Consider the following 26234-nt stretch of genomic DNA (forward strand, 5'->3'; position numbering starts at 1 on the left):
CCGGCGAGGGAGGGAGTCGGCGGCCTGGGACTGACGGGAGATACCGGCCCGCCTAGCTCCAGCCTGTGCCTGACTCTTAAAGGGCCCTCAGCAGCCCTGTGACCGCGGCCCGGGGAAGGGAGGAGGAGCAGGGTCCCCCTGCCATCAGAGGTGGGCAACGCCGCGGTGGATTTGGGGTTGAGTTTTGGAGAAATCTTGTTTGCCAAACCAAAGCTGGGGGGGGGGGGGGGTGGTTTGGATCCAGGGCCCATTTTATGGGAACCCAGGAAACACACGAAGTTCGAAGCCTGAGGGGGTGGATCTGCAAAACTGGTGGAGATTTTCAATATGCAAAATCCGCCCCTGTCCAGTCTGTCTGCATTTTGTTTGATGGTTTGTAGCTATTCCGTACTGCTTCTTGCCCTGCCCAGCGCAGCACCCCCGCCTGCGGTGTCTGAGCACTTCTTCCTTTTCTGCAACCCCCCAGCACGGCCGCAACCAGGGCCGGAAGAGCGGGGCAGCCAACCAGCGCACAAAACTGTAAGCGTGGAAAAATGGCCCAAAAATGGAAGGGGACGCAAATATACTTGCTTGCCTCAGGTGCTAAGATGCCTAATTACAGTGTTCAAGGTGGAGGGAGAGGGGAGGTTTTGTTTGGTTTTGGGAAAAGGTACTGGTTTTGAGCCCATCTCCTCTTGAAATGGAGGGGTAGTAGTTACAAAGTAGGATGGCAGACTATGAAACACTATGTTGCCAACTCTTGAGATTTTATTGTATGCCTTACAATATTTGGTGTTTTTTCTTAAATCCCCAGCTTCTGGAGGCATGCGATTAGGTGAGAATCACAGCTTTAATTAAAAACAAAAAACAAGTTTCTAGTCTCTCACGATTAGACAAAATCTTGAAAACATGACTTAAGATTACCCTGAAGACTCAAAAACCACAAGGCAATGAGAAAACTACCCAAAGCAGCTGGAGCCCGGGGCTCTTGCCCTTTCCCCAGGTGATTCTTTTCATCTCACTGTTTTGACATCTACCCTGAAGGTAATGTTGTTTAAAAGGGCATTCTGAAGATAATTTCCATCATTTAAACAATCTCTCCCCTCCCATGTTATTTATAAACATTTTTCTGAGGCTTGCTAAACCTTTTTTCCCCTTTACCAAAATATTTTCCTCTTATTTTGTAGGTGCATTAATAGTTGGGGTTTTGTTTTTTTTAATACCACATATTGAATACAAAGTACAAAACAAAGATTTGGAGAGGAAAAAAGTCTCCAGAGCAAACAGGATGAGTCAAGTACACACAACCAATAAGCACAAGCACAGAAACTCGTATAATGCTCTGAACGTGTAATAAAGTAAGAGTGCTCTAAAGTAAATTGTCATAATCTGTTTTGGTTATGGAGTGACTGTGGCACAAGTGCACACTTTAATTGAGTTCAAACCGACATGAAGGGAGCAGTGCGAATAAGGAGACAGAGCACCCTGCTCCTTGAAAAGTTATAGTCCTTTGATATTCTTTGCAAGAGCTTATTCTGTTCAAATGAAAATTCTCCCTTCAGTAGAATCACAGTCTGTTGCAATGTATGACGGAGACCAGTAAAAGGACCTTGATCCTGCAAAGGCTTATGCACATGCTTGACTATACATATTGTGAGTAGTCCAACTGCAGTAACTTGGACTACTCGCGGCACACATAAAATGAAGCATGTGCAAAAGCGTGTGTAGCATCAGGGCCTCGGCGGCATAAAAATTCTTCTTTCTTGTCCCTGGATCTATTTTGCATTTGTTAACACTTTTAATGATAGCTGGAATCATAGTCCCAATTGAGAAGAAAAGGAGTACTTGTGGCACCTTAGAGACTAACCAATTTATAAATTTATAAATTTATAAATAAATTGGTTAGTCTCTAAGGTGCCACAAGTACTCCTTTTCTTTTTGCGAATACAGACTAACACGGCTGTTCCTCTGAAACCAATTGAGAAGGTATCCATTGCATCATGATGCATTTATTAAAATAGGCAGCTTTACACAATTTATACATTTTGGAGAGGATTAAATGGAATTTTTGGCTGCCCAAGGAATGCTTGACTGAGCAATCCCATAGCTATTCAGCGGGAGTAATTTAAAACATAGGTGCTGGACTTACAGGTGCTGGGGTTGCTGCCCCACCTCCTGGCTTAAAGTGGTTTCCATCATATGCAGGGTTTACAGTTTGGTTCAGTGGGGCTCTCCGCACCCCCCCATACAATTGTTCCAGCATCCCCGATTAAGAGGAAAGCAAAGTACATGACTCCAGAAATCTTCAACCACAAAGCACCCCAGGCAAGTATGAATGAAGGGCCCAATCCTTCAAACACTTATGCACGTGAATAACTTTACTGATATGAAGCGTGACTAGGAGCAATACTGGCAGGATTGGGGCCTACTTCTAGTCTGGAGCTTTGACATGAACATGGCATCGAGTTGCTTTTTGGCTGGAGCTGGGCTGCTCAGGAGCGATGACTGGGCACTGAGCTGCTACGTTTCGTTCCCCTTGAATTTTTTTAAATTAAAAATTATACATCAAAAACAAATCTTAAGTGTGTTACTAATGCTATTATAGCTGCTTAGCCAATACAAGGGGAACAAGAGAGGGGGCGGGGTGTGGGGCAAGGGGTGAAGGAGTGTGGGGGGCCCAGGGTTGGGTCCGGGCAGTGAGAGGCGGGACATGGGGGGAAGGGGCAGAGGGGTGTGGGGGGCCCAGGGGTGGGTGGTGAGAGGCGGGGGAAGGGGCAGAGGGGTGCGGGGGGCCCAGGGGCGGGTGGTGAGAGGCAGGGCAGGGGGAGAAGGGGCAGAGGGGTGCAGGGGGCCCAGGGACAGGTGGTGAGAGGCGGGGCAGGGAGAAAAGGGGCAGAGGAGTGTGGGGGGCCCAGGGGCGGGTGGTGAGAGGCGGGGCGGGGGGGAAGGGGCAGTGGGGTGTGGGGGACCCAGGGGCAGGTGGTGAGAGGCGGGCCGGGGGGGAAGGGGCAGAGGGGTGTGGGAGGGCCCAGGGACGGGTGGTGAGAGGTGGGGCAGGGGGAGAAGGGGCAGGAGTGTGGGGGGCCCAGGGACGGGTGGTGAGAGGTGGGGCGGGGGGGAGGGGCAGTGGGGTGTGTGGGACCCAGGGGCGGGTGGTGAGAGGCAGGGCAGGGGGAGAAGGGGCAGATGGGTGCGGGGGGCCCAGGGGCGGGCGGTGAGAGGCGGGGCAGGGGGGGAAGGGGCAGAGAGGTGGGGGGGCCCAGGGGCGGGCGGTGAGAGGCGGGGCAGGGGGAAGAGGGACAGAGAGGTGGGGGGGGCCCAGGGGCAGGCGGTGAGAGGTGGGGCAGGGGGGGAAGGGGCAGAGAGGTGGGGGGGGCCAGGGGCGGGCGGTGAGAGGTGGGGTAGGGGGAGGAGGGGCAGATGGGTGCGGGGGGGGGCCCAGGGGCGGGCGGTGAGAGGTGGGGCAGGGGGAGTAGGGGCAGATGGGTGGGGGGGGGCCAGGGGCGGGCGGTGAGAGGCGGGGCAGGGGGAGTAGGGGCAGATGGGTGGGGGGGGCCCGGGGGGGGCCCAGGGGCGGGCGGGGGGGCAGGAAAAGGGGGAGCGAGGAGCAGGGCCCGGGGCCCCAGCTGGAGGCCGCGTGCGGGCTGGCGGAGGGGGAGGCCCCGCTGCACCCGCCCAGGTGGGAGCCGTTTCTGGTCCCCGTCTCCCGGGGCAGCGGGACCGGGCGGCAGCGATCTCGGCCGCGGCCCCAGCCATGGAGAGGTACACGGTGAGGGCCGGCGGCTGCCCCGCCCCTGGGCGCGCTGGGGGCCGGTCTCGGGCCGGAGGGGAGGGGAGGGGTCCCGTCGCCCAATGGGCAGGGAGAGCCGGGGGGTCCCGTCGCCCATGGGGCAGAGGGCGCCGGGGGGTGCCCGTCGCCATGGAGCAGGGAGAGCCGGGGGGTGCCCGTCGCCCATGGGGCAGGGAGAGCCGGGGGGTGCCCATGGGGCAGGGAGAGCCGGGGGGCGCCCATGGAGCAGGGAGAGCCGGGGGGTGCCCGTCGCCCATGGGGCAGGGAGAGCCGGGGGGTGCCCATGGGGCAGGGAGAGCCGGGGGGTGCCCATGGAGCAGGGAGAGCCGGGGGGTGCCCGTCGCCCAATGGGCAGGGAGAGCCGGGGGGTGCCCGTCGCCCATGGGGCAGAGGGCGCCGGGGGGGTGCCCGTTGCCCATGGGGCAGGGAGAGAGGTGGGGTGCCCGTTGCCCATGGGGCAGAGGGCACTGAGGGTGCCTGTTGCCCTCGGAGGAGCAGGACCTGGAGGGTGCCTGTTGCCCAGGGGAGCTGGGGGTTGCACAGTGAGGCAGCTCTGAGGTGTTTTTGTGCCCAGGTTCCCCCCTGTTTATCAATGCCTGTTTCCCCCACGTAGGTGCTGGAGCAGCTGGAGCCCGGGGCTCTGGGCACAATGCTGGTGGTGGAGTTAAAAACGGTGAAAGAAGGTGCTGGGAGGAAATATGTGCTGAAGCAGGTGAGAATTTGGTTGCCATGACAGCGAGATGCAGCTCTCTAGTGCATCTCCCTAGGCCCATTCGCCTGAGAGCAACGTAGCCCAGCACACCAGCCGTCACAGACGCTGGGTCTGATTTGGTTTATACTTTGAATGATGACACTGTCTTGAACTGCAGTTCAAGCACCCAGCAGATCCAAGCACCCAGCAGTAGATGTTAGGGTTGCAGTGTATAGTTACTGATGATATTTACAAATTGGGTGTAAATCTCATTCTCCTGATGGGGTTACTTATGTGATGCTCAGTGTCATAAAGCTTGGCCACCTCTGTATTATATTCTCATCCATGTCTTTTGTTATATTGTTATCTTTGTCTTTTGTTTGTTTGGTACAGGTTGAATGCATTGATGAACAACAAGCAAATAATGCCCTGAAGGAGGTAGCGACGCAGTCTGTTTTTACTAGTCTCGTTCAGAAGGACCAGGGTCTTCTCTTAAATAGTAAAAAATCCTTTATCAGCAATAATTTGAAACTATAAATAGCCCTACCTGATTTGGGCCTTGACTTACCCATAAACTGAACTGTACTGTCCTCCCTCCTTGTGGGGTCCCAAAGCCTGGGCTCCAGCCTGAGCCTGAATCTACACAACTGCTTTATAGTCCAGCAGCCCAAGCCCCAGGGGCCTGAGTAGCTGACATGGGCCAGGCGTGGGTATTTTATTGTAGTGTAGATATACCCTAAGACTCCAACAACTCAGTTCAGCCTATGAATTCTTATTAACAATCCTTAGGCTTGAACAAAGAAGAGGAGGACTTGTGGCACCGTAGAGACTAACAAATTTATTAGAGCATAAGCTTTCGTGGGCTACAACCCACTTCATTGGATGCACAGAATGGAACATATAGTAAGAAGATCTTTCTCTATATATATACATACAGAGGAGGTGGACTTGAATGTTTGGGTTCAAGTGGCCGGCTGTTCTCAATGGATGGCCCTCACTTCAGAGCCTGTATTTGTTTACCTTTAGGGCACAGTGCAAAGCCCATCTGTTTGTTTGGTCATTAGGTGGAAGGATGGAGAGTGGTCTGTTGATAGTCCTGTTTACATTAATGACTCAATTTCTACATAGTACATGTTATTTTAATGTTGTGTTGATTTTTGTGTAGAATTTCTTGATGGGAATGTCTTCACTGGCCTTTTCCTTCTATGGTAACCTGTGTTGTGCATACTTCCTTCAGTATTTAATAAATAAGACATAATAATAAGTCAGCAATATTGCTAATATCATAATTACTGTTCCACCAGAACACAAATATTCACAACAGAATGTGTCTAGTGTCACTGCTGGTGTTCATTGCACCTAGCACCTGCTGTTCGCAATGAGTGGGAACGTTTAAAACCAATTGATATGTAGTTGTGGTCAGAAAGTAATTAAAATTGCCTATTCTATATCAGTCCCCTGTGTGTATTCAGAATTAGATCTGCTGACTTTACTGACCAAAGTTTGAGCCAAATTGTCTGTTGGTGTAGTTCTATTAAAGTAAAAGAAGTTATGCTAGCTGGGAATTTGGCCCTTTGTTTTTGTTTTTACTCCTTTTTACTCCAGTTAGCTCTGTAGTGCCATGAGCACAGCTTTGGGAGAGTGAGCTGAATTCTGTTCCAGCTCATACATCAACAACAGAATTTTTAAGCAAGTTCCAATTTTAGGATCTTTACCTTGAGACTTTACCTCGTGGCTAGGTTTAGAGAGGAGGACACTTTGTGCATTTTAGTTACACCTGCAATTCACAGTTGACTCAGCGTTACTGCAGATGATGGGTGTACGAGAAATAACTCACCTTGACTTTCAAATTCCAGTTTGCAAGGCTGGCTGTTAGGAAACAATCTTTTTACTTGTGAACTGATCCTTTGCGAGATGACAAATGTTGAACCCCACTATGCTATTTGTACAGAGTTATATTTAGAGTAGAGCTTCACTTAAGAACCATATTTCACTTCCCTTGGCACTCCTTCGATTGCAAATGTGAAATAGAACTGAAAAAGAACTGGACCTGGCTACTTTAACAGGGACATGGCATGCATGACAGTCAGATATCTGCCCTTTGTGTTCTGTGTTTTGAAGACATTTTCTTAATCCAGGAGAAAGAAGCATGTGGATTGTTGTAGCTCGCTCCGAGTAAACCCTTTGGGTTTCATTTGCTGTCTTTCCAACAGGCAATGGATCTGCTGAAACTTCAGCATTCAAACATCTGCATTTACAAAGAATTGTTTATCACCTGGGATAATAAGGTGAGAATGAAGTGCTGTCTGTTAGAGAGGAGTGCACAAACTGGCATGTCAAAGTTTCTGTAGCTAGGTAAGGGGACACTTAAGGTTTCTGGGCCTGTGACTGAGCCACCTTCTGTGAAGGCAGCTCTGAATTACGCTACCATTGGGGCAGCACAACATGGCTGTGTTGCAGCCCAGGATCTGTATGCAGTGTCTTTCCCTTTGCTTCCATACCCAACAGATATACAGTTTTTAAGCTGCTGCAGTTCCTTGCATGTCTGAATAAAGCACCTTAAAAACTGGCCCATAAAGAAGCCAGGAGGCCAGAGCTATTTCTTTGTGGACACGATCTTGCACTCTACTTGGGTCTAAATCCCATTGAATTCAGTAGCATTTACTGTTTGCTCATATGTTTTCAAAGGTACTTGTTCCTGTTAGAAGCAGATGTTTTATGTTTTAAGTAGACAAAAGTAAATATTGACTTTTTTGTGGGAGACAAATAATCCCATCTCATACTTCCATGGTGTGCACCAAATCTATTTGCAAGGCCCAATGGCCCAGCTGCTAATTTGTATCTTTGTTGCTGCATATGTCATTATCTATAAGTGACTGAATAATGTTGACCTAATCTCTGTTGCAGATTTCATCTCTATTTCTTTGTCTGGTGATGCAGCACTCAAGCCAAGGAGACCTTTCATCTCTGATCAAGGCAAAAAGGAAGAAGCGAGAGAAAGTAGAAGATATGGTAAAAAATTACAGAAAAAGCATCTTATTGAAATGCAAAGGAATCTCACTGCCTTAACTTTTTTCACCACCTTCTGTCCTTTCCCAGCTGCTCCCCAGAGACATCAAAGTATAGTATTTATTGCTTAAAGCAGGAGACCAGGACTTAAAACTTCTGAATTCTCTTCCCAGCTCTGCCACTGAGTCATTATACAATCACAATAATAATACTTAGCACTTATATAGTTTTGTACTCCCAGGCAACTTAGCCTTTCTGTGCCTTAGTTTACTCTTCTGAAAAATGGAGCTAATAATAATGCCTAATTCACAGGGGTGATGTTAATTGATCTGCAGGTTAATTGATCTGCAGAAAGTGAAAGGAGTATAGTATTCCCACTTGGACTGGAGCCTGTATCAAACTAAGCAGCCTTCGTGTTCTTAGACATGGCTTATTTCACCATGTAGTTATTCTTCATGTACTACATTTTCATGTATATTTCTGTCCATAGGTAATTCAGAAGTTCCTGGGGCAGATGGTGGATGCTTTGTTTTATATACACAAACAAAATGTTTTTCACAGGTAAATAGAAATTCCAGCCTCTTTGACTGCTCGACCTTTGCTGGTTTGCAGCTGAATTATTACTTCAGCGCAACTATTCACTTGAGAAGCAAGACATTGTACATTTTGATGGCAGGGTGGGGAGTTTCAGAGATAAGATGGAGTGTCAAAATGAGTTTACAGCAGAGAGAGATGATTAGTAGATCTACTGTATGAGTGTTAATCAGTGCTCTTCTCCTTCCTCCACCATTTTTCCCCCTCAGTGGTGTTTGACTTCAGAGACAGTAGTCTGAGTGTGAATTTATTGATTAAAGCAGGGGAGTGGAAGTTATACTCCTGGATTATATTTCTGCATCTGATTGTTGTGTGACTTTAGGCAAGTCATTTAATTCATATGTTCTCCCCGGATTTATCCATCCACAAAATGAGTATAACTTAACTCTTGAATGTTTACAAAGTGTTCACGATCCTATAGTTAATGAAGTACTGGAATATTGACTCTTCATTCACATTCATATTACAGTCTATAATCCTGCATAAAACTTGGCAAATGAGCTGTGCCTAAGAGAATGAACAAACTTAACAGGAATAAGAGAGGAAAAAAGACTAGTTCATGCTCAGTATTCAGATAAAGTTGAGGCTTCCAGTGTCAATTTTTAAAGCTTTTTGCCTTATTCACAGTAAAAAAGGAAAATAAATGTATTTTATTTCATTATCATTTGTAACTTAAAAACAAAGCCCATCTTCTTTGTGTAAAAGGTCTCAGAGATAAGGAGCCTGTAGCTATACAAGATTACGCTCTGATTTAACATGTTGATAAAAACCATTTCTCTGTATTGCAGAAACCTCAAACCGTCTAACATCCTTTTAACTGATGAAGTATCCTTCATGCTTTGCGATTTTGGTGTAGAAACTCTTATGACTGATGAAATGAAATGGAAGATAAGAGTGGAAGAAGGTAGCTATTTAATTTTAATATTTTAGTATTTTTTTTTGAAGAGATTCAATCTGTGTTTTTAACAGTTTAATGCTATTACAAAATAAAGAAGGAAAACACCTTTTTTTGGCCTATTACATTTTATTTCTTCTAAGCAGCAAGCAAGATCATTGTAAAAGATCAAGAATTAAATAGATTGATTGTGATATGAAAACTTTCACACTTACTGTACATAATTGGTCTGAATCTTGCTCAGCAGTGATAAAAAATAATTGTTACCATCTGATGGCAGTTTTGTGGTACATTTAAAATGAGTTTGGAGGTTGTCTGTCCAGTTCCAAGTGGAAAGATGCTCACATCAAACAAACCACTGCACAGTTGGAAAAATAGATCTTTTAATATTTTGAGAGTCATGAGATGACTCTAAGCTAAACTGGATTTGTAAGACTATTTGCAATAATATATAGGAAGTTAGATCTTGGAGAATTGTCATTAATTGTAGTGCGGTTCTTCTTAGAATCTTCTATGGAATATCACCAGTAAAAATCTGACTCACTGTAGAATCTTTCTGACTGAATTGTACTTTGATGTGAAACTGCTATCTGCAGGTCACACCCATACAAGCAAAGCAAAACATTACACAGTGTCAAAACCATTACTGATCTGACATTTATTTCAACAGATCCTGACTCTAAATCCTGCATGTCCCCTGAAGCACTCTGCTTTTCCTTTAGTGAGAAGTCTGACATCTGGTCTTTAGGATGTATTCTACTAGACATGATGACCTGCTTCTTTCTGAATGTATGTACTATTGAGAGTGCCACAAACATTTCACTGGGAATATAATGTGTCAAAAAACCCCAAGAGATCCACAAAGTGAATACATACAGATTCTACCAATATTCTGCTGTTTACAGGTGAAAGAGACAAATTCATTACTGCGGAATATTAGAAAGGACACCAGTAGTCTTGAGAGAGTTCTGACATTAATGCAGAAAGGGAATAAAGATACTCAGCCTTTGTCTCCAATTTTACTTATGATGTTACAGATTCAGCCCAGTATGAGACCCTCAGCAAAGTGAGTTCTGGACATTTTCCCCTGCTCTGTTCTGTTTTTTGCTTTTCCCCCCCATCTGCTGTAAGAGGGAGTGTTCTTCAGTGTTTAGATTAGGGGACTGAGCCAGGGCTCCTAGGTTCTATCCCTGTCTCTGCAACTGGCTCGCTGTGCTATCTTGCTGTAAAAAAGTCACTTCACCTATCAGTGCTTTGGTTTCCCCATCTTTGAAATGAGTGTTCCAGTGTACACTGACCAGAGATTCTGTGATCAGAGAGGATAGTTGGTTTTGTTGGGGAATTATGTTATAAAACAATGTTATAAAAAGTTATAGACAATCTTTTGGATGCTGGGCTGTAGTCTGTATACAGTTTGCATTCTCAGAAAATATCCGCATTGCCTAAGGTTTTATTTTTATATGAGAATCTCAAAGCTCTTTACAAATATTAATTAATTAAGCCTCAGAGCACATCATGAGATTGGTTAGTGTTATGTCCACTTTCCAGGTAGGTAAAATGAGGCACAAGGGTTAACTGACTTGCCCACAGTCACAAAATCAGTGAAAGAGTCAAGATCAGAATTTAGTAGTCCTGACAACCAGAACCCTATTTTACTCACTAATTAACACTTCCACTTCCAACCAAACACACCAAAATCAACAGGAAAACTGTTGACTTTCTTTCTCTCTCCTTTTCTAGGGATCTGGTTGATATTCCACATGTTATGGAATGTTTGGCTCTTGCTGGTTCCTCTTTATCAAAACAGGAAAAAACCTTGCCTTCAGCAATTGTAGATGTGCTCCTTGAAGGGGGAATTGGAAGTGTTTTAGGTAATCAGGAAAATAAGTTGCCTTTGAGATACTGACATTTGCTTCCTATTGAAATGCTATGTGTGTTCCATTTAGGATGTATTATACTACAGAAATGAATGAGTGGATGGCTACCCATTGTACCTGAAATGAAATGCATCACTGTTTTGGACAAGAATCTCTGTGTCACCAGTCTTATAACTTCATAAGAGTAGTAGCTCTTATCTAATGTTCTGTCTGAATAGGGTGAGAGAGTGTTATTAAAAGAATTTTTGTCAGACTGTTCTGAAGTTCCTGGGAGCTCCCCACTCTGATTGCATTCTAGTTTACAGCAGTTAAACCTATTAAGATATTCCGTTAGAATGCATTATTGGCTAAAGAGAAAAAGCTGCTCCTTTAAAGCATTTTGTTTACTTATATATCTTTACATTTTATTATTAACATGATTTCATATTGGAGTGTTTTTAAAGAATATAAATTATATTTAAGCTACAAACTCTCAAAGAATTTTATGAGACAACAACATGATAAGGTTTGTGGTGGCTCCTAAATATATCCAGCAAGATAGATCTTATGCACATTTTCTTCTTAAAAAATCCAAACAAAATGTAATTTGTAGAGGGTTGCCATATTCAATAATAAATATTTCTAGTTTCTAAAGCATAGCAGCTCCATAAACCTGCTAGAGCCGTAGTTTTTTCCCTCCTGAGATTTTCAGCATCACAGAGAAGACTGACTGAAGAAAATGTTACATATATATGAGATCAGATTCACAGTTGGTGGAATCAGCATAGGTCCATTGGCTTTAAAAATGGCCTCTACCAATTGACGTTATCTGGGGATCTGGCCCTTAGCTTGGGTTAAGGGTGGGGATGGAATTAGCTTTAGTTGTGAAAAATCTGCTCTGCACAAGATAAAAAGTGTGTGTAAAACCACTAAAGCCTTTTTAGTTCAGTCTACAATTCCCCCAAACAGGAAATGCCATGTGCGTAGGTGGGGAAAAAATCTGACTATTTTTTGTTCATATATCAACACACCTACTATTTTGAGTGAGATTTGCAATTTTAAAATGTTTTACACTTTCTTTCAGTTCCTTTGTTAACTGAGTCTCAAGCTGAATTTCTTTCAATTATGTGAATTCACAGGCTAGGCACAGAATAGAAAAACAATAACATTATGAACGTATCCTGTAAATATTTGTGTAAAATGACTTAGCAGAAACTTCTGATGCCTTGTTTTATGCAGAATTTATGGAGACTTACTGGGACATAGAGCAGGCTCAAGCAAAAGCCATAAAGCGCCTTGCCAGCTTACTAGATGAAAATGGTATGGATCAGTATTTCAGCATTTTGTTTTACTATGTTCTTGCTCACTGCTTTTACTCTGAAAATAGTGGGAAAACATATTGCATAATAGTACATTAGCCTGTTGGAAAACTGGGTTCAAATTCTGCCATTGGCTACAAGTGAAAATGAGGTTGATTGCTCCCAACTTATTTTCCACTAGTGCACATGTGGAAAAAACCCACAAACTGGAACAATTAGTGATCTCACTCTGTTTGGGAAAAGCTTGGTTTGAAATAGTTGGACAGGATTGGAGTGCACTGGCAGAGCTGTGTTTGGAGCAGGACCAAAGATGCTGTACGTCAGGGCTGGTGTGTGTGTTGTCAGACACCTGTGGGGTCCCAGGACTGTAATAACAGGAAGTGGTGCAGGTTGGCATTTTAGTGCTTTGGCAGAGCTGTGTGTTGGAAGGTTACATAGCTTCTCCCTTCATTATGCCTAGCTCTCTGCGGTGCTATTAGACTAATGCTTTTATGAACTCTAAATTCACTCTGTTAAACAAATTCCATTAATAGTACTCTTATTTCAAACTATTATCACTTTTAATACTGGCATTGACCTTTAATATTAAAAAATAGAGATGTTTAAGATCTGGGTAGATATTAATGTATAGTGATTTAATGCTCTAAGAATGTAAGCAATAAGGGGAAAGAACATGGTGTTTTCCTGTCATCTGCCAATATCTGTGAAGCATTTCAAGTGAAAAGTGACGTTTCCCATTGAAATAATGTGACTCAGTGATAAATAACAGTTTGAATTAGACATGAATAGAACCTTGCTAGCAGTGATATAAGCAGAATTTGTTACAATAGATAATTACATCTCTGAGCAGGGCTGTCCCTAGGGGGGTGCAGGGTCCAGGTCATAGGCGCCAGTTTCTAATCTGCTGGAGGGGTGCTCCCCCACAGCTCCGCCCAGGCCATGCCCCCATTCCACCCCTTCCCCCAAGGCCCCGCCTCTTCCTGCTCTGCCTCTCCCGTGCCGAGTTCCTTCCCCTCCTCTGAGCGCGCTGCGCCCTTGCTCCTCTCCCTTCCCCTTGTGTGCCTCCTGATGCTGCAAAACATCTGATCCGCAGCAGGTGGTAGGCGCAAAGAGGGAGGGGGAGGGGCTGATCGGCAGGGCTCACCAGTGAGCAGCAGGCGCTGGGGGAAGGGGGAGGTTCTCATAGGGGGGCTCCTCCTTGCTCGCCTGCCGGCCTGCTTGCTGCTCGCCTCCTCACCCCGCCCGCCCGCATCACCCCCCTGCCCACCTCCTCCTGAAGAGCAGGGTCCCCCACAGTGCAGGGCCTGGGGCGGTCGCCCCGATTTGCTGTACCCAAGGGATGGCTCTGTCTCTGAGAATGCTTAGAATGGGTTCCAAGAGGACATCTAAGTTTCCTTGGACAATTTTCCCTTTTACCACCGTGTTTTGTGGGTGTGTTGCTCCCCTTTGGAATAGCTAATGCTGCTCAAAGACTTGCTAGGACTGAGAAACCTAATGAAGTAATCTCCCCCCAGAGTCTGAAAAGCATACTCTCTCAGTACTGCCACACCAGAATACTAGCCCATATCACTTAGAACAGCGGCTCTCAACCTTTCCAGACTACTGTATCCCTTTCAGGAATCTGATTTGTCTTGTGTACCCCCAAGTTTCACCTCACTTAAAAACTACTTGCTTACACAATCAGGCGTAAAAATACGAAAGTGTCACAACACACTATTACTGAAACAGTGCTTACTTTCTCATTTTTACAATATAATTATAAAATCAATTGGAATCAAAATATTTTACTTACATTTCAGTGTATAGGATATAGAGTAGTATATAATTCTCTGTATGGAATTTTAGTTTGTAGTGACTTCGCTAGTGCCTTTTATGTAGCCGATTGTAAAACTAGGCAAATATCTTGATGAACTGATGTACCCCTTGGAAGACCTCTGCGTGCCCCCAGGGGTTTGTGTATTCCTGGTTGAGAACCACAGACTTAGAATGTAGCCAGCCAAGAACTGCAATACTATTTCCTAGGAAGAAGATGGCTACAACTAACTTGAATAAAATGGAAGATTGTGGCGGCTTTTGTTTTTAATACAGAGAAGGTGCCCACGAGACTACTGGTATCAGTGTGTAATGCTCCGTCTTGATATGCACAGCTTTTCTTTCAGATCAAGAACATTGTTTAACCATCTCTGCCTCACCATGTCATGCAACCTGTCCTAAAGCTAGGAACTCCATGTTGTATTGAAGGTGGGAAGCATATAAACCAGCTATGTTGTTCATAGTGTTATTAAATGTTGACTTTAACAATTCTTTTCTTCATAGCTTTTATGTATTTGCTAGAACTTCTGGATCCTGTCACTTGTGCAATGAGGACTCATATAGATTCTCTAGAGCTACAGTTAGGTGGCTGCAGATTACTGCTTGACATTATTGGCCAAGGTACAGTAATGAGGTTCCGTACTAAACACTGAGTAACTTGTTACATGTAGTAAACAAGATTTGAAATAGATTTGGTGATGATTAATATTCATACTAAGATATTAAGGGGTAAATTTATAGTTACATGGGAATTTAGCCACCTTTAATGGGAGTCCAGATTCTCTAGCGTGGGTGGTTTAATTTAAGTCAGAGTGATGTAAATCAGCAAGCAAGAAACCTTGATTTAATCTTGTTTTGCATTTGTATTTTTAGTAGTTTTTGTAAAGGAAGGTTTCAGAGGAACAGCCGTGTTAGTCTGTATTCGCAAAAGAAAAGGAGTACTTGTGGCACCTTAGAGACTAACCAATTTATTTGAGCATGAGCTTTCGTGAGCCACAGCTCACTTCATCAGATGTGTACCGTGGAAACTGCAGCAGACTTTATATACACACAGAGAATATGAAACAATACCTCCTCCCACCCCACTGTCCTGCTGGTAATAGCTTATCTAAAGTGATCAGCAGGTGGGCCATTTCCAGAAAACCTGGATTTGTGCTGGAAATGGCCCACCTGCTGATCACTTTAGATAAGCCCACCTGCTGATCACTTTAGATAAGCTATTACCAGCAGGACAGTGGGGTGGGAGGAGGTATTGTTTCATATTCTCTGTGTGTATATAAAGTCTGCTGCAGTTTCCACGGTACACATCTGATGAAGTGAGCTGTGGCTCACGAAAGCTCATGCTCAAATAAATTGGTTAGTCTCTAAGGTGCCACAAGTACTCCTTTTCTTTTTGTAAAGGAAGGATGATTCTCATTAGCTGGTATCATTAAAACTTCTTTATTTGCAACTAAATACAGCCTTTCTATTAAATTTGGTATTTCCGTTTGCTCACCAGGAGGATACCCTATATCTATACATATTTATTTAAACAGACATTTATTCAGATTCTTGCTTTTTATTTTTTTATGATAGAAAATAATGAATGATACATTTCTCATTTATTAGATTATTTTGTTTACTCATTATATGTGTCAAGCTGCATTTGGATGGAAATTAGAATGCAGTTAAAATGAACAAAAACAGCATTTTAAATTTGTTTTTTATTAGTTAAATAAAACTACGTTAACGGTGCTGCATATGTAAGAAAAAAAGAAAGTTTCTCAAAACATGTTTTGCATTTAAAACTAACTGATTTATTAAATAGAGGAAGTATTAGCTGTAGCTAGTGAATTGATGGAGTGTTTTTGATCACCACGGGCTAGATTTTGAAATCCCTGTGAATTAGGCACCTAACCTGTTCAGGCACTTTTGGAAAACCCACAAGGTGCCTATCTGCACTTCTGTGTGCCTAAAGGCCTTTGAAAATCTGGCCCTACGTCCTTCAAGTTTTTAGAATTAGTAGATCTCATCCTCTCCCACCTGTTGGAAGAGGAAATGAGATTTCTTGCTTTTTCATCTCCCAGTTGGTCTCAATTTTAAATGAACTAGTCCAAATGCAGAAAATATTCCCCTGGCACCTGCTTGGTAAACTGAAACCACCATTTGGAAAAATGTAAATACCAGCATTTGCAGCAGTGTAAAGACTGCAAATAATAGAGATTCTTAATGCAGCACATGACATTGTAACATATTTATAAAGCTTGTGTTGAGACCACAAAAGTTAAAGCCCCCCCCAATTCTGTATATAATTAAAAAAGCAGCACCCCTTTAACTTGTTTACATTTGAGGAGGCCTTATTGATGAAGCAAATTACTTTTTATTTATTTTAATAAATGTTGACTTTTAAAGAACGAAAGCTTTTGTAAAAAATTTTTCCCAAGTCCTGCATGCAGATTTTTACTAAAGTTTATAAACAAGTGATGTGGTTCAGTGCTATGGTTAAATTCTCAGAATATGCTTGCAAAACATGCTACTGAATGGGCAAAATGGGTAATTGCTCATGTTCGCAGTTTGCAATCTGTTAATGATCAGTTTCCAATTGTGCTTTCTGCATATGATTTAGGGGCATATTTTTGACAATATAGCCCTGGTATCTAACAAAATTTCTGTATAAGATGCAGTATGATTAACTCCAGGAGCAACCCATAGGTTTAAAGTTGCCTCTGAATAAAAACAAATGTTCTGTGCAAAAATAATGTAATTAACTAGACTGTATCTCCTTTTCGTTCTTCTTTTACCTGTCTTCATTTTTGTGAAATAATTTCCCACAGGAACATGAAAATTGCAGAAAATGAGACAAAAGGAGCAGCTTGATTTCAGGAAGAGAGGGGGAAATATAACAGTATAGTCTATGCTAAGTCAACAAGTGATGCTTGCTTCATGGTATACCTATGCTGAGAGCAGAAAGATCAGACTTTAATGAAAGCTGCTGAAGCCTCCTCATGCTGTTCCATGTTTTGCTTTTGACAGCCCTACAACAGAATGTGGAGGTGGAGATGCTAGTTGGTGAGGAAGGAATCAATTCTCTGTTAAAGACAATGAGGACATATTCTGAAAATGAAGAACTGCTCTCAATGATCTGCACTTTACTAATGATGATTTCAGCCAGTGGTGGGTCCTCTGATCCTTTCATATGGACATATTCTTGTTGTTTATCCATCTTTATCTGTTGGATTAGATACATAATGGAGAACTCCGTGACTTAGCCTAGCTATGTTGCTGTACATAGCGTATTTTTCCATCTCGAAAGCATTAGTCAGCCAGTTCTATTTGCAAGTCAGCTGGGAGCATAAGGTACATTATATTCAGACTAAGTGGTTTGAGACTGGATGTATTAAAGAGGTGGTGCGCTCAGGCTTGGTTGGCTAACAAGTGATTCTTATTACTTTACACAGATAGTAACACTGGGGAAAGCTAGGGCATGAAACCTGGGTTCCATTGCTGCCCCACCAGCACCTAAGATTAAGTTAGGGGTATTTTTAGTAAAAGTCACAGTCAGGTCACTGGCCGTGACTTTTTGGTTATTGCCTGTGACCTGTCCGAGACTTTTACTAAAAATACCCATGACTAAATCATAGCCTTAATTATGATGGTATTCGGTTGATTTTTGTGAAGGTTTAGGGGAAGGATTCATCAATGCAAAAGGAACATGTCCAAAAAAGATTTGAAACTGACCAAAAATATTTTACATTATTGTATGCAGTGTAGTCGTAGCTGTGTTGGTCCGAGGAAATTAGAGAGACAAGGTAGCTGAGATAATATTTATTGGACCAACTTCTGTCGGTGAGAGAGACAAGCTTTCGAGCCACGTGGAGCTCTTCTTCAGATCAGAGAAGAGGCCTCAGAGACCCAAAGAAGAGTAATGTGTGGTTCAAAAGCTTGTCTCTCTCACCAACAGAAGTTGGTCCAATAAAAGATATTACCTCACCTCACTTGTCTCAAAAATATTTTAAGTATTTTATTTCAACTTATAAAAAATATAAAAAGGCAGCTATCTAAGATTCTTGGCACCTTTGACCTAAATTACCTAAGTTATGGTTCAAAATGAATTCTTAACTCTGGAGTTGACTAGGTTGGTTGGATTGCTAGACTGACTTGAATGGCAGTGATTGGTGCCCTCTCAATAACTCTTTTTTTTTTTTCTTCCATGAAGCTCAAAACTATAATGGGAAGAGAAGCTCAAATTGAAAAGGTTCTGGAAAGGCCAGTCACCACAAGTATAGTCTGTGTGCATGTGGTTCTCATTAAGAATCCAGTACATTTCTTTTGCTCATTTTCATATTGCCCTTTATCATATTATGTTACTCCCTTGTTTCATGACTCCTTCTGATTTAAATTTGTTGTTAGTGGTGGCAGTGGCAATATAATTATAATATGTCCTTTTCTGTGCTTATTAGAAATGGCTGCAGAAGCCCTGAGGAAAGCTGGGGTCATCACAGATGTTCTATCAATTATAAGCAATTTTCCACAGAACAGACAGATCTGCCTCTCTTGCTCCGGTATTCTTTGGAGCTTGGCTGTGAATGGTAAGTAGAACACAGCAGATACTCAAAAAGAAAAGGAGTACTTGTGGCACCTTAGAGACTAACCAATTTATCTGAGCATGAGCTTTCGTGAGCTACAGCTCATTTCATCGGATGCATACCGTGGAAACTGCAGCAGACTTTATATACACACAGAGAATATGAAACAATACCTCCTCCCACCCCACTGTCCTGCTGGTAATAGCTTATCTAAAGTGATCATCAGGTTGGGCCATTTCCAGCACAAATCCAGGTTTTCTCACCCTCCACCCCCCCTCCCCCAAATTCACTCTCCTGCTGGTGATAGCCCATCCAAAGTGACAACTCTGTGCAGGAAATGGCCCAACTTGATTATCATGCACATTGTGTAAAGACAGGTTTCAGAGTAACAGCCGTGTTAGTCTGTATTCGCAAAAAGAAAAGGAGGACTTGTGGCACCTTAGAGACTAACCAATTTATTTGAGCATGAGCTTTCGTGAGCTACAGCTCTGATGAAGCATCTGATGAAGTGAGCTGTAGCTCACGAAAGCTCATGCTCAAATAAATTGGTTAGTCTCTAAGGTGCCACAAGTCCTCCTTTTCTTATTGTGTAAAGAGTTGTCACTTTGGATGGGCTATCACCAGCAGGAGAGTGAATTTGTGTGGGGGGGTGGAGGGTGAGAAAACCTGGATTTGTGCTGGAAATGGCCCAACCTGATGATCACTTTAGATAAGCTATTACCAGCAGGACAGTGGGGTGGGAGGAGGTATTGTTTCATATTCTCTGTGTGTATATAAAGTCTGCTGCAGTTTCCACAGGATGCATCCGATGAAGTGAGCTGTAGCTTACGAAAGCTCATGCTCAATAAATTGGTTAGTCTCTACGGTGCCACAAGTACTCCTTTTCTTTTTGCGAATACAGACTAACACGGCTGTTACTCTGAAACAGCAGATACTGTACTTAGCTGGGTTCAGAGATTCTTGTAGCTTGGGGATGAATCTTTTTACTGACTTCTCCCAACTTTGGGTACAGTGGGGTGTTAGAGAAAAGAATGTGGGTGAGAGCTTTGCTTGAATAGCATTAGGAGATCCATCGTTGAATGAGCTATGGGGCAACACAGACTGAAGATTAGTGCAAACATCTCAATATCCCTAGTGGTGGTAAGGACCCAATTTATAAATGTTTCTGTGGAAGGCTGAGGTGCGTGCTGTTTATAAACATTCAGAAATGAAAAGTGGGTTATGTGGCTATGGGTTCCATCACATAATGTGGTGTGTTGTGATAGGAAGAGGAAATGGAGTATAATCAGCATATTGGATTGATTTAAGAAACAAGCCTAGCAAGTGCAGGTGAATTAGATGATACATTGGTAGAGAGGGGGAATTGTCTTTGAAATAAGTAGCTTTTTTAATAACCCCACAACACACCCTAGCTGCCTCAGGAAGAGATTTGTGTAAAAAACCTCCAGCCTTGCATTTCTATCCTACAGTCCTGTCAGAAACAGGATCAGGCTCACTCTTGAATAGAAACCCCCAAGGAACACCAGCAGTAGGCATTCCTTCTGAGTCAGTGCTGAATTGATGCCACAGCATTGCATTACGCTGCTGCTGGAAGATCCCCTTTTGCACTAGACCTAAATCTGAGGCCCTGACCACGGGTGGTGATTAGATTCCATGACGCTTCTTGAAAGAGCAGGGATGTGTTATTCTCATTGTCAAGGTCAAAAAAACAGAACAAATGTGCGCAATTGTATTCTGCAAGTATAATTTCCCACTGCAGGTTCAACTTGATATTTTTCTCTGTGTGATCTGTTAGGTATCATTCCTGAGTGCCATGTTCTACCCACAGATGGCTGCATTTTAGGTTTGGGTGAAACAATTCCTGTATATAGTCTGCATGTTAGATTAAGCTTGTAAAACTTTTGCAGATGAAAACAGCTGGAATCATGCAAGTGTCAAAGTCAGATTCAGGACTCACATAATTTGTCAGACCACTCTGTTTATTAGCAAAGCGCTTTGCTTATGCACCCAGATGTGAGCCCCTCTCTGAGGTTCAAGATAACTTATTTATACAGCTAAGCCAAAGCCAATTTAACATAAGAGACAAAAGAAAGCAGAAACTGACTAATATACATACATATCTTATTTGCATACTAACGTTTACCAATCTCCTAGCTCAGTAGGAGCTCTAAGTTAATTAGTTTGAGGACCCATTGTCTCACACTCCTTAATGTTTCTCTTCCTGACAACTATATTTCAACAAACCCTTCAAGTAGCATTTCTTTAATGAATTATAATTTCAATATAATTCATTCTACTTTCACAATCCCTCCTTTTGGTCAAGCTACGCAATGACCAACAATGACTGGGTTCCACATATCAGTCGTTCTTTATCTCTTTGTTCATCAGTGATATTTAAAATCATCAAATTAGCACTCTGGTTTGGGGCAGCTATCTGTGTAGCATGCCTGACACAATTTTGGATACAACAGGAAAGTAACTGAAAACATACAAAAATTATTAGGATTCCAAACAGGAGAGTTAGGGCTCCCTGAAACAACCAGTTTCCTATGCCAGAGAAATTGAAAAGGTTACCTAGCCACTTCCATAAAGAACTTGGCTCTTCGTGGGGAAGATATGCGATTTGTTCTAAGTGGCTAGCACGATCTATTACCTCATTGGTGTTGTCTGGTATATACACACAGCAGTCTTTTCCAGTGAGAGCACAAGTCCCTCCTTTTGCTGCCAGCACTATGTCCAATGCCTGACGGTTTTGGAGGGCCATCTGTCGGATTGCCCCTGTTTCTTTGGCCAGGGCTCTTAAACTTTCTCCGGTTTCATTTGCCATTATTTCAACTACTGCTTGTAACCTTAGGAGCCGTTTTGCTTGGTGTATTACTCTCCCTAATGGTATTAAGGAACCGCCAATGGCTGCTTCCCAGGTTAAGGGGCTTATGTTATTTACATACCATTGGGCATCTGTTAAGTCCCTTCTTTTTCGCCTGAAATTGCGGAGGCGTTCTCGAGGGAAGGTTCCTAGCACTCAGAATTGTGGGAAGAGTCGGGCGGGATAACAGATTCCTGACCAATTAGCTGGTAGTGCGGTATAAGCTCTGGTCCCACACACCCAGTGATGGCCTATTAAGGCCAGGAAGGTTCGGTTGCACCCATTTGTCATATAGGTGTTTGCAAAGGAGGAGTAGTATCCCCCAAAGGGTACAGGGTAATTCTCCTTAGGAGGAGTAGTGTTATTTGCATGACATTGAAAGTTTGTATTATTTTCACTAAGGTTACTGTAGGGAGAACATGAGATTGATTTCTCTGTTTGATCCCAGGTTGAGAAAAAATTCATATCTCCATACCCGGCCCGCCACTTTTTAGTTTTGTTTGAATAATCCCATACACCATTGGCCACAATATGCTGAAGGCAACGGCTTTTCCCCAGATCCAGCCCTGTCCCATTACACACCCAACACCAATGACCATTTCCCTCCACCACACTTATCCATTTAGATATGTTTATTCCCACCGCTTCCCAAGTGTCATTGCTGTTCCATATTTTGTTAAACAGACGAGGCCCTCCAGTGAGGTCTGGGGACTTGAGTGGGATAGCCAGACACCAGTTTGAGAGTGGGCTGGGATGTGGCTGCGGACTCAGCAATTAGAAATATTAAGGGTCTGAGCTATCCACACCTGCTGCTGGATAAAAGAATTGTCATCGTGGTCTCCCCAGACCGTAAGATACCAGCAGCCAAGGAACAGGCAGAGGCGCATGTTGGAGGCAAGGCTTTTCTGGTTCTGACAACCTCAACTGAGGGAACTGCAGTCATGGTTTTACGCCTGCTAGGCTCACTACTGCCTTTTTTTTTTTTGTGTTTGTCGTCTGCTTCTGGCAACCCTTACGAGAGCGTAGATTGTAAGGTATTGCAGACTGTTCCTCTATGTCTTCTTCTGGAGTCAAAATTGACTCTGCGTTGTCCTGAGGTGGTGATTGGTTCTCTGGGGATGGCGCCTTCTTACACTGTGAAGCATGTATCCATGCTGCGATGCCAGATAGTTTAACAGCCGTCTGTGTAGTAAGCAGTACCTGATGAGGACCCTTCCACCGGGGCTCCAAGGCGTGCTTTCGATGATGGCACCGTACGTAGACCCAATCACCTGACTCAAGGTTGTGGCAAGCGTCGGAGGTGGGTTCCATGGGCCAGGCGACTTGAACCTGTGAATGGAAGTGACTTACAGCTTGCATTAGTCCCTTGCAATACTGAAGGAGCGCACTGTGAGTCAAGTTCAAATCTGGAAGGGGAGTAATGGTAGTCATAGCTCGCATAGGGCGTCCCATAACAATTTCAAAGGGACTTAATTTATGCCTTTGGGATGGAGTGGATCTCATGTCCATAAGGGCTACTGGCCAGCTTAGTCCTGTAGAGTCACAAATTTTAGCAAGCTTATTCTTAAGTGCACCATTTCGTCTTTCAACTGCACCTGCGCCCTGTGGGTGGTAGGGACAGTGCAACAGGTGTTTGATGTGCAATATACGGTCCAGGTGTTGAACAAGTTGTCCAGTAAAATGTGTACCCCGATCACTGGACAGAGTAGCAGGAATTCCCTTGGCAGGCATAATATGATTTAACAAACATTTGGCAACAGACAATGAGTCAGCCTTGCGACAAGGAAAGGCTTCACTCCAACCGGAGAATAAACATACCATAACCCATATAAATTCATATTGTTGACACGTAGGCATTTGTGCAAGAACAGTGCTTGAGGCAGGCCCCAGAACCCCTGGGCCGCTTTTACAGGTTTACCAATATTATGGCTTTGGCAAATGGTACAGGCTGCACAGTGGCGGGCTGCAAAAGAACTAAAATGGGGGGGCCACCATCCTGTCTTTGTTACAGCAGAGACCATCCCCTCCTTTCCGACGTGAAACACCATGTAGCAGGGCGGCCAGAGATGGGCAGAGTGAAAAGGGGGCTACAAAGGCGCCAGTAGGCGAGCGCCAAAAGGAATCAGGATGTAGAGAGCAACCTTGGGCAACCCAGGATTCTCTCTCGGTTTCTGGGGCAGAGTCTTGGAGCAGCGTGAGGTCAGTGAGGGACCAGGAGGGTAAGAGGAGAGCGGAGAACAAGGGAATCAGACATTTCGACTAGGCATGCTGCAGCAGCCACAGCACGAGGCAGGGGGGTAAGCCTTGGGCAACAGGGTCTAAAGTGGCAGAGAAATAAGCCACTGGGTGGTTCTTTTCTCCGTGCATCTGAGTGAGAACTCCAAGTGCACACCCAGATTGTTCGTGGCAGAAAAGGGTAAAAGGCTTAGAATAGTCAGGCAGCCCTAAGGCAGGGGCAGAAGCCAAACCCTGTTTGAGGGAAACAAAGGCAGAATTGGCCTCAGGGGGCCATGGCATGGGGTCAGGCACAGAGAATCAAGTGAGTTCCTGGAGAGGTTTTGCAAGGGAAGCATATCGGGGAATCCATTGTCTGCAAAATCCAGCCATGCCGAAAAACTTCCGGACCTGGCGTGGGGAGCGAGGTCGGGGAAAGCTAAGGATAGCTTGGACGCGGGTGGGAGAAAGTGCACGGGAATCCTGGGAGAGGAGAAAGCCAAGGTATGTGACAGAAACTTGACAGAGTTGTAGTTTAGAGTGAGAAGCTTTGTGACCCTTATTTGCTAGGGCAGTAAGGAGCACTAAAGAGTCAGTTTCAGAGGCAGACAATGAAGGGGAACAGAGGAGTAGATCATCTACATATTGGACTAGTGTGGACCTGGATGGGAAAACAAGGTCAGCAAGGTCTCGAGCTAATGCTTGGGAAAAATATGACGGGCTTTCAGTATACCCCTGGGGCAGTGTGGTCCATGTGTACTGTTGCCCCTTGTAAGAATGGGCAAACAGGAACTGGAAGTCAGGGTGAACCGGGACAGAAAAGAAAGCAGAGCACAAATCAACAACAGTAAAATGAGTTGCATCTGGTGGGATAGAAGCCAGAATCTTTGAGAGAGGCAAGTTTTGATTCTGTCCACCTATCATTTGCCTCGTCCCACCACTGCATGAAACAATCAACCTCTCCTTTTGCCAATTTAGTTTTAGGTTGGCCGAGTTTGTCTTTTAAGACGTCTACTCGGTCTTTGTCCCGAGATCCTAACAGTGGCCACTGAATTTTGGGATTCTCCTGAATTAGCCCTTTGCATTCCCATACACATCTTTCTCCCCCCCCCCCAAAGGTCAGCCTTTTGAAGCCATCCCCCACCTATGTCATGAGGGGGATGTTCATTAAAACACAACAATGCTAGCAACAAGACCAACACCACAGACAAACAACACAAAACATAGATCCATGGTATTCTGAGTTATTCTTCCGCTGGCGCCAGCTTGCTTGTAGAGTCTAAAAACAAAAGAAACAATTTCCACCCCCCTGGTGGGGCAGATTATTGCTTTATAATAATACCACTTTCTTTTACAAATTTCCTTGCTAATTGCAGGAAAAACAGAAGAATTACCTCCAGGCTGTACTTATTTTGTTCTATAGTCAGGCTAGTGAATTACCCCACTCACTGATCATTTATGAAATTCGTGAGGTGGTGTACCTCAGTTTCCCCTCTTGTGTTTGCAATAGTTTCTCTTCTGTACCAAGCTTTAAGTTTATTCTCAGGTAATAGCTGAGACACAGCTTCAGATTTTAGCACTATATACACACAGAAAATTCTCTTTTGCCTAACATCCCTTGCACTGTGATTACTCTTTTACACAACTGTACCCCGATTACACTTCCATCTTGTACAACTAGACACAACCAGGAGCAGCCAAGTTAAGTTCCAATAAAAACCCCTTACATCCTTTAGTGATTTTGATTACATTACCCAATAGTCAGATAATTTTGATCAGATTCTCTCTCTGCCTGCTGCCTGCAGCAGTCCCTTATAGACCATTTCTGTGGGAAAAGGGCCCATTTTCCCTCAGAATAGCTGTAAAGGCTTCTGGGGACAGAAGCGTAGTGGTGGTAGTAGCCACTCTACCTAACCCCCTTAGCCTAGACCATTTTTCCAGAAATTTACAGGAGTCCGGACTCTTCCTAAAATACATAAACTGAGCCGGCATTCCTTTAGGGAACAGTCCCAACTTAGACGTCTGGTTACCCATACAGGAGGACTTTACACGCCAATCACACAAGAAGGAAAGTCGGGTTCGTCAGAGCCATGCCCGGTGCAACACACAAAAGGAGCCCACAGGCTACTGCCTCAATCGCCCTTGCTTTCACACCAAGGGTTTTACCCATGGTGCGGTGCGGCTGCGATTGTGCAGATTTCACTCACTCAGACCTGGGGACAGGAACCCTTTGGTCAGCCGATCCCCGGACGGAGACGGCGCCCAGGCTCAAACACACCACAGGGAGGACGGATAGACACAGAGACAAGACAGTCCTCAGTCCGGACAAAACACAGAAATAATTACCTGACCAGATTCCTGATGTCCGATCCCGGGATCCCTACCAGAACAGAGTGGGAACCAACAGGTTCGATGGCGTAGACTTCACTGTGGTCATGCACCCTTCCGTTCTGGTGGAGGACCGCTCGGGCCAAATGCCCAGGTGCCAGCTTGCCACGGCCATCCTAAGAACAGTCAGGAGTCACACAGCCCCAGAGAAGACGGTTGCCAACTCGGTGGAACCTCAAAATTGTCAAAGTCAGATTCAGGACTCACATAATTTGTCAGACCACTCTTTATCAGCAAAGAGCTTTGCTAATGCACC

At 44.2% G+C, this 26234-nt stretch overlaps 1 protein-coding gene across 10 annotated transcripts in view; it reads left to right on the forward strand.

Annotated features, from left to right (window-relative positions):
- The first annotated feature begins 14 nt into the window (after positions 1–14).
- Positions 15–26234, forward strand: part of STKLD1 (serine/threonine kinase like domain containing 1) — a 36149-nt gene continuing 9929 nt past the window's right edge. For 2 of the 10 annotated variants that reach the window (XM_048823347.2, XM_048823348.2), the window contains exons 1-14: positions 1898–2304; positions 4383–4481; positions 4854–4898; positions 6674–6748; positions 7368–7472; positions 7960–8030; positions 8852–8967; positions 9629–9747; positions 9864–10024; positions 10699–10829; positions 12054–12134; positions 14450–14566; positions 16958–17098; positions 18385–18513. In XM_048823347.2, coding sequence (XP_048679304.1) covers positions 2179–2304; positions 4383–4481; positions 4854–4898; positions 6674–6748; positions 7368–7472; positions 7960–8030; positions 8852–8967; positions 9629–9747; positions 9864–10024; positions 10699–10829; positions 12054–12134; positions 14450–14566; positions 16958–17098; positions 18385–18513 — 1516 coding nt within the window. In that variant the 5' untranslated portion in view covers positions 1898–2178. Of the gene's footprint in view, positions 151–210; positions 1338–1896; positions 2305–3575; positions 3749–4382; positions 4482–4853; positions 4899–4920; positions 4960–6673; positions 6749–7367; positions 7473–7959; positions 8031–8851; positions 8968–9628; positions 9748–9863; positions 10025–10698; positions 10830–12053; positions 12135–14449; positions 14567–16957; positions 17099–18384; positions 18514–26234 lie in introns of those variants that run through there. The other 8 variants (XM_048823354.2, XM_048823353.2, XM_048823352.2 and 5 more) reach the window with 8 other exon arrangements.

The sequence above is a fragment of the Caretta caretta genome, chromosome 16, assembly GCF_965140235.1.
Source record: "Caretta caretta isolate rCarCar2 chromosome 16, rCarCar1.hap1, whole genome shotgun sequence".
In the NCBI taxonomy this organism is placed as follows: domain Eukaryota; kingdom Metazoa; phylum Chordata; order Testudines; family Cheloniidae; genus Caretta; species Caretta caretta.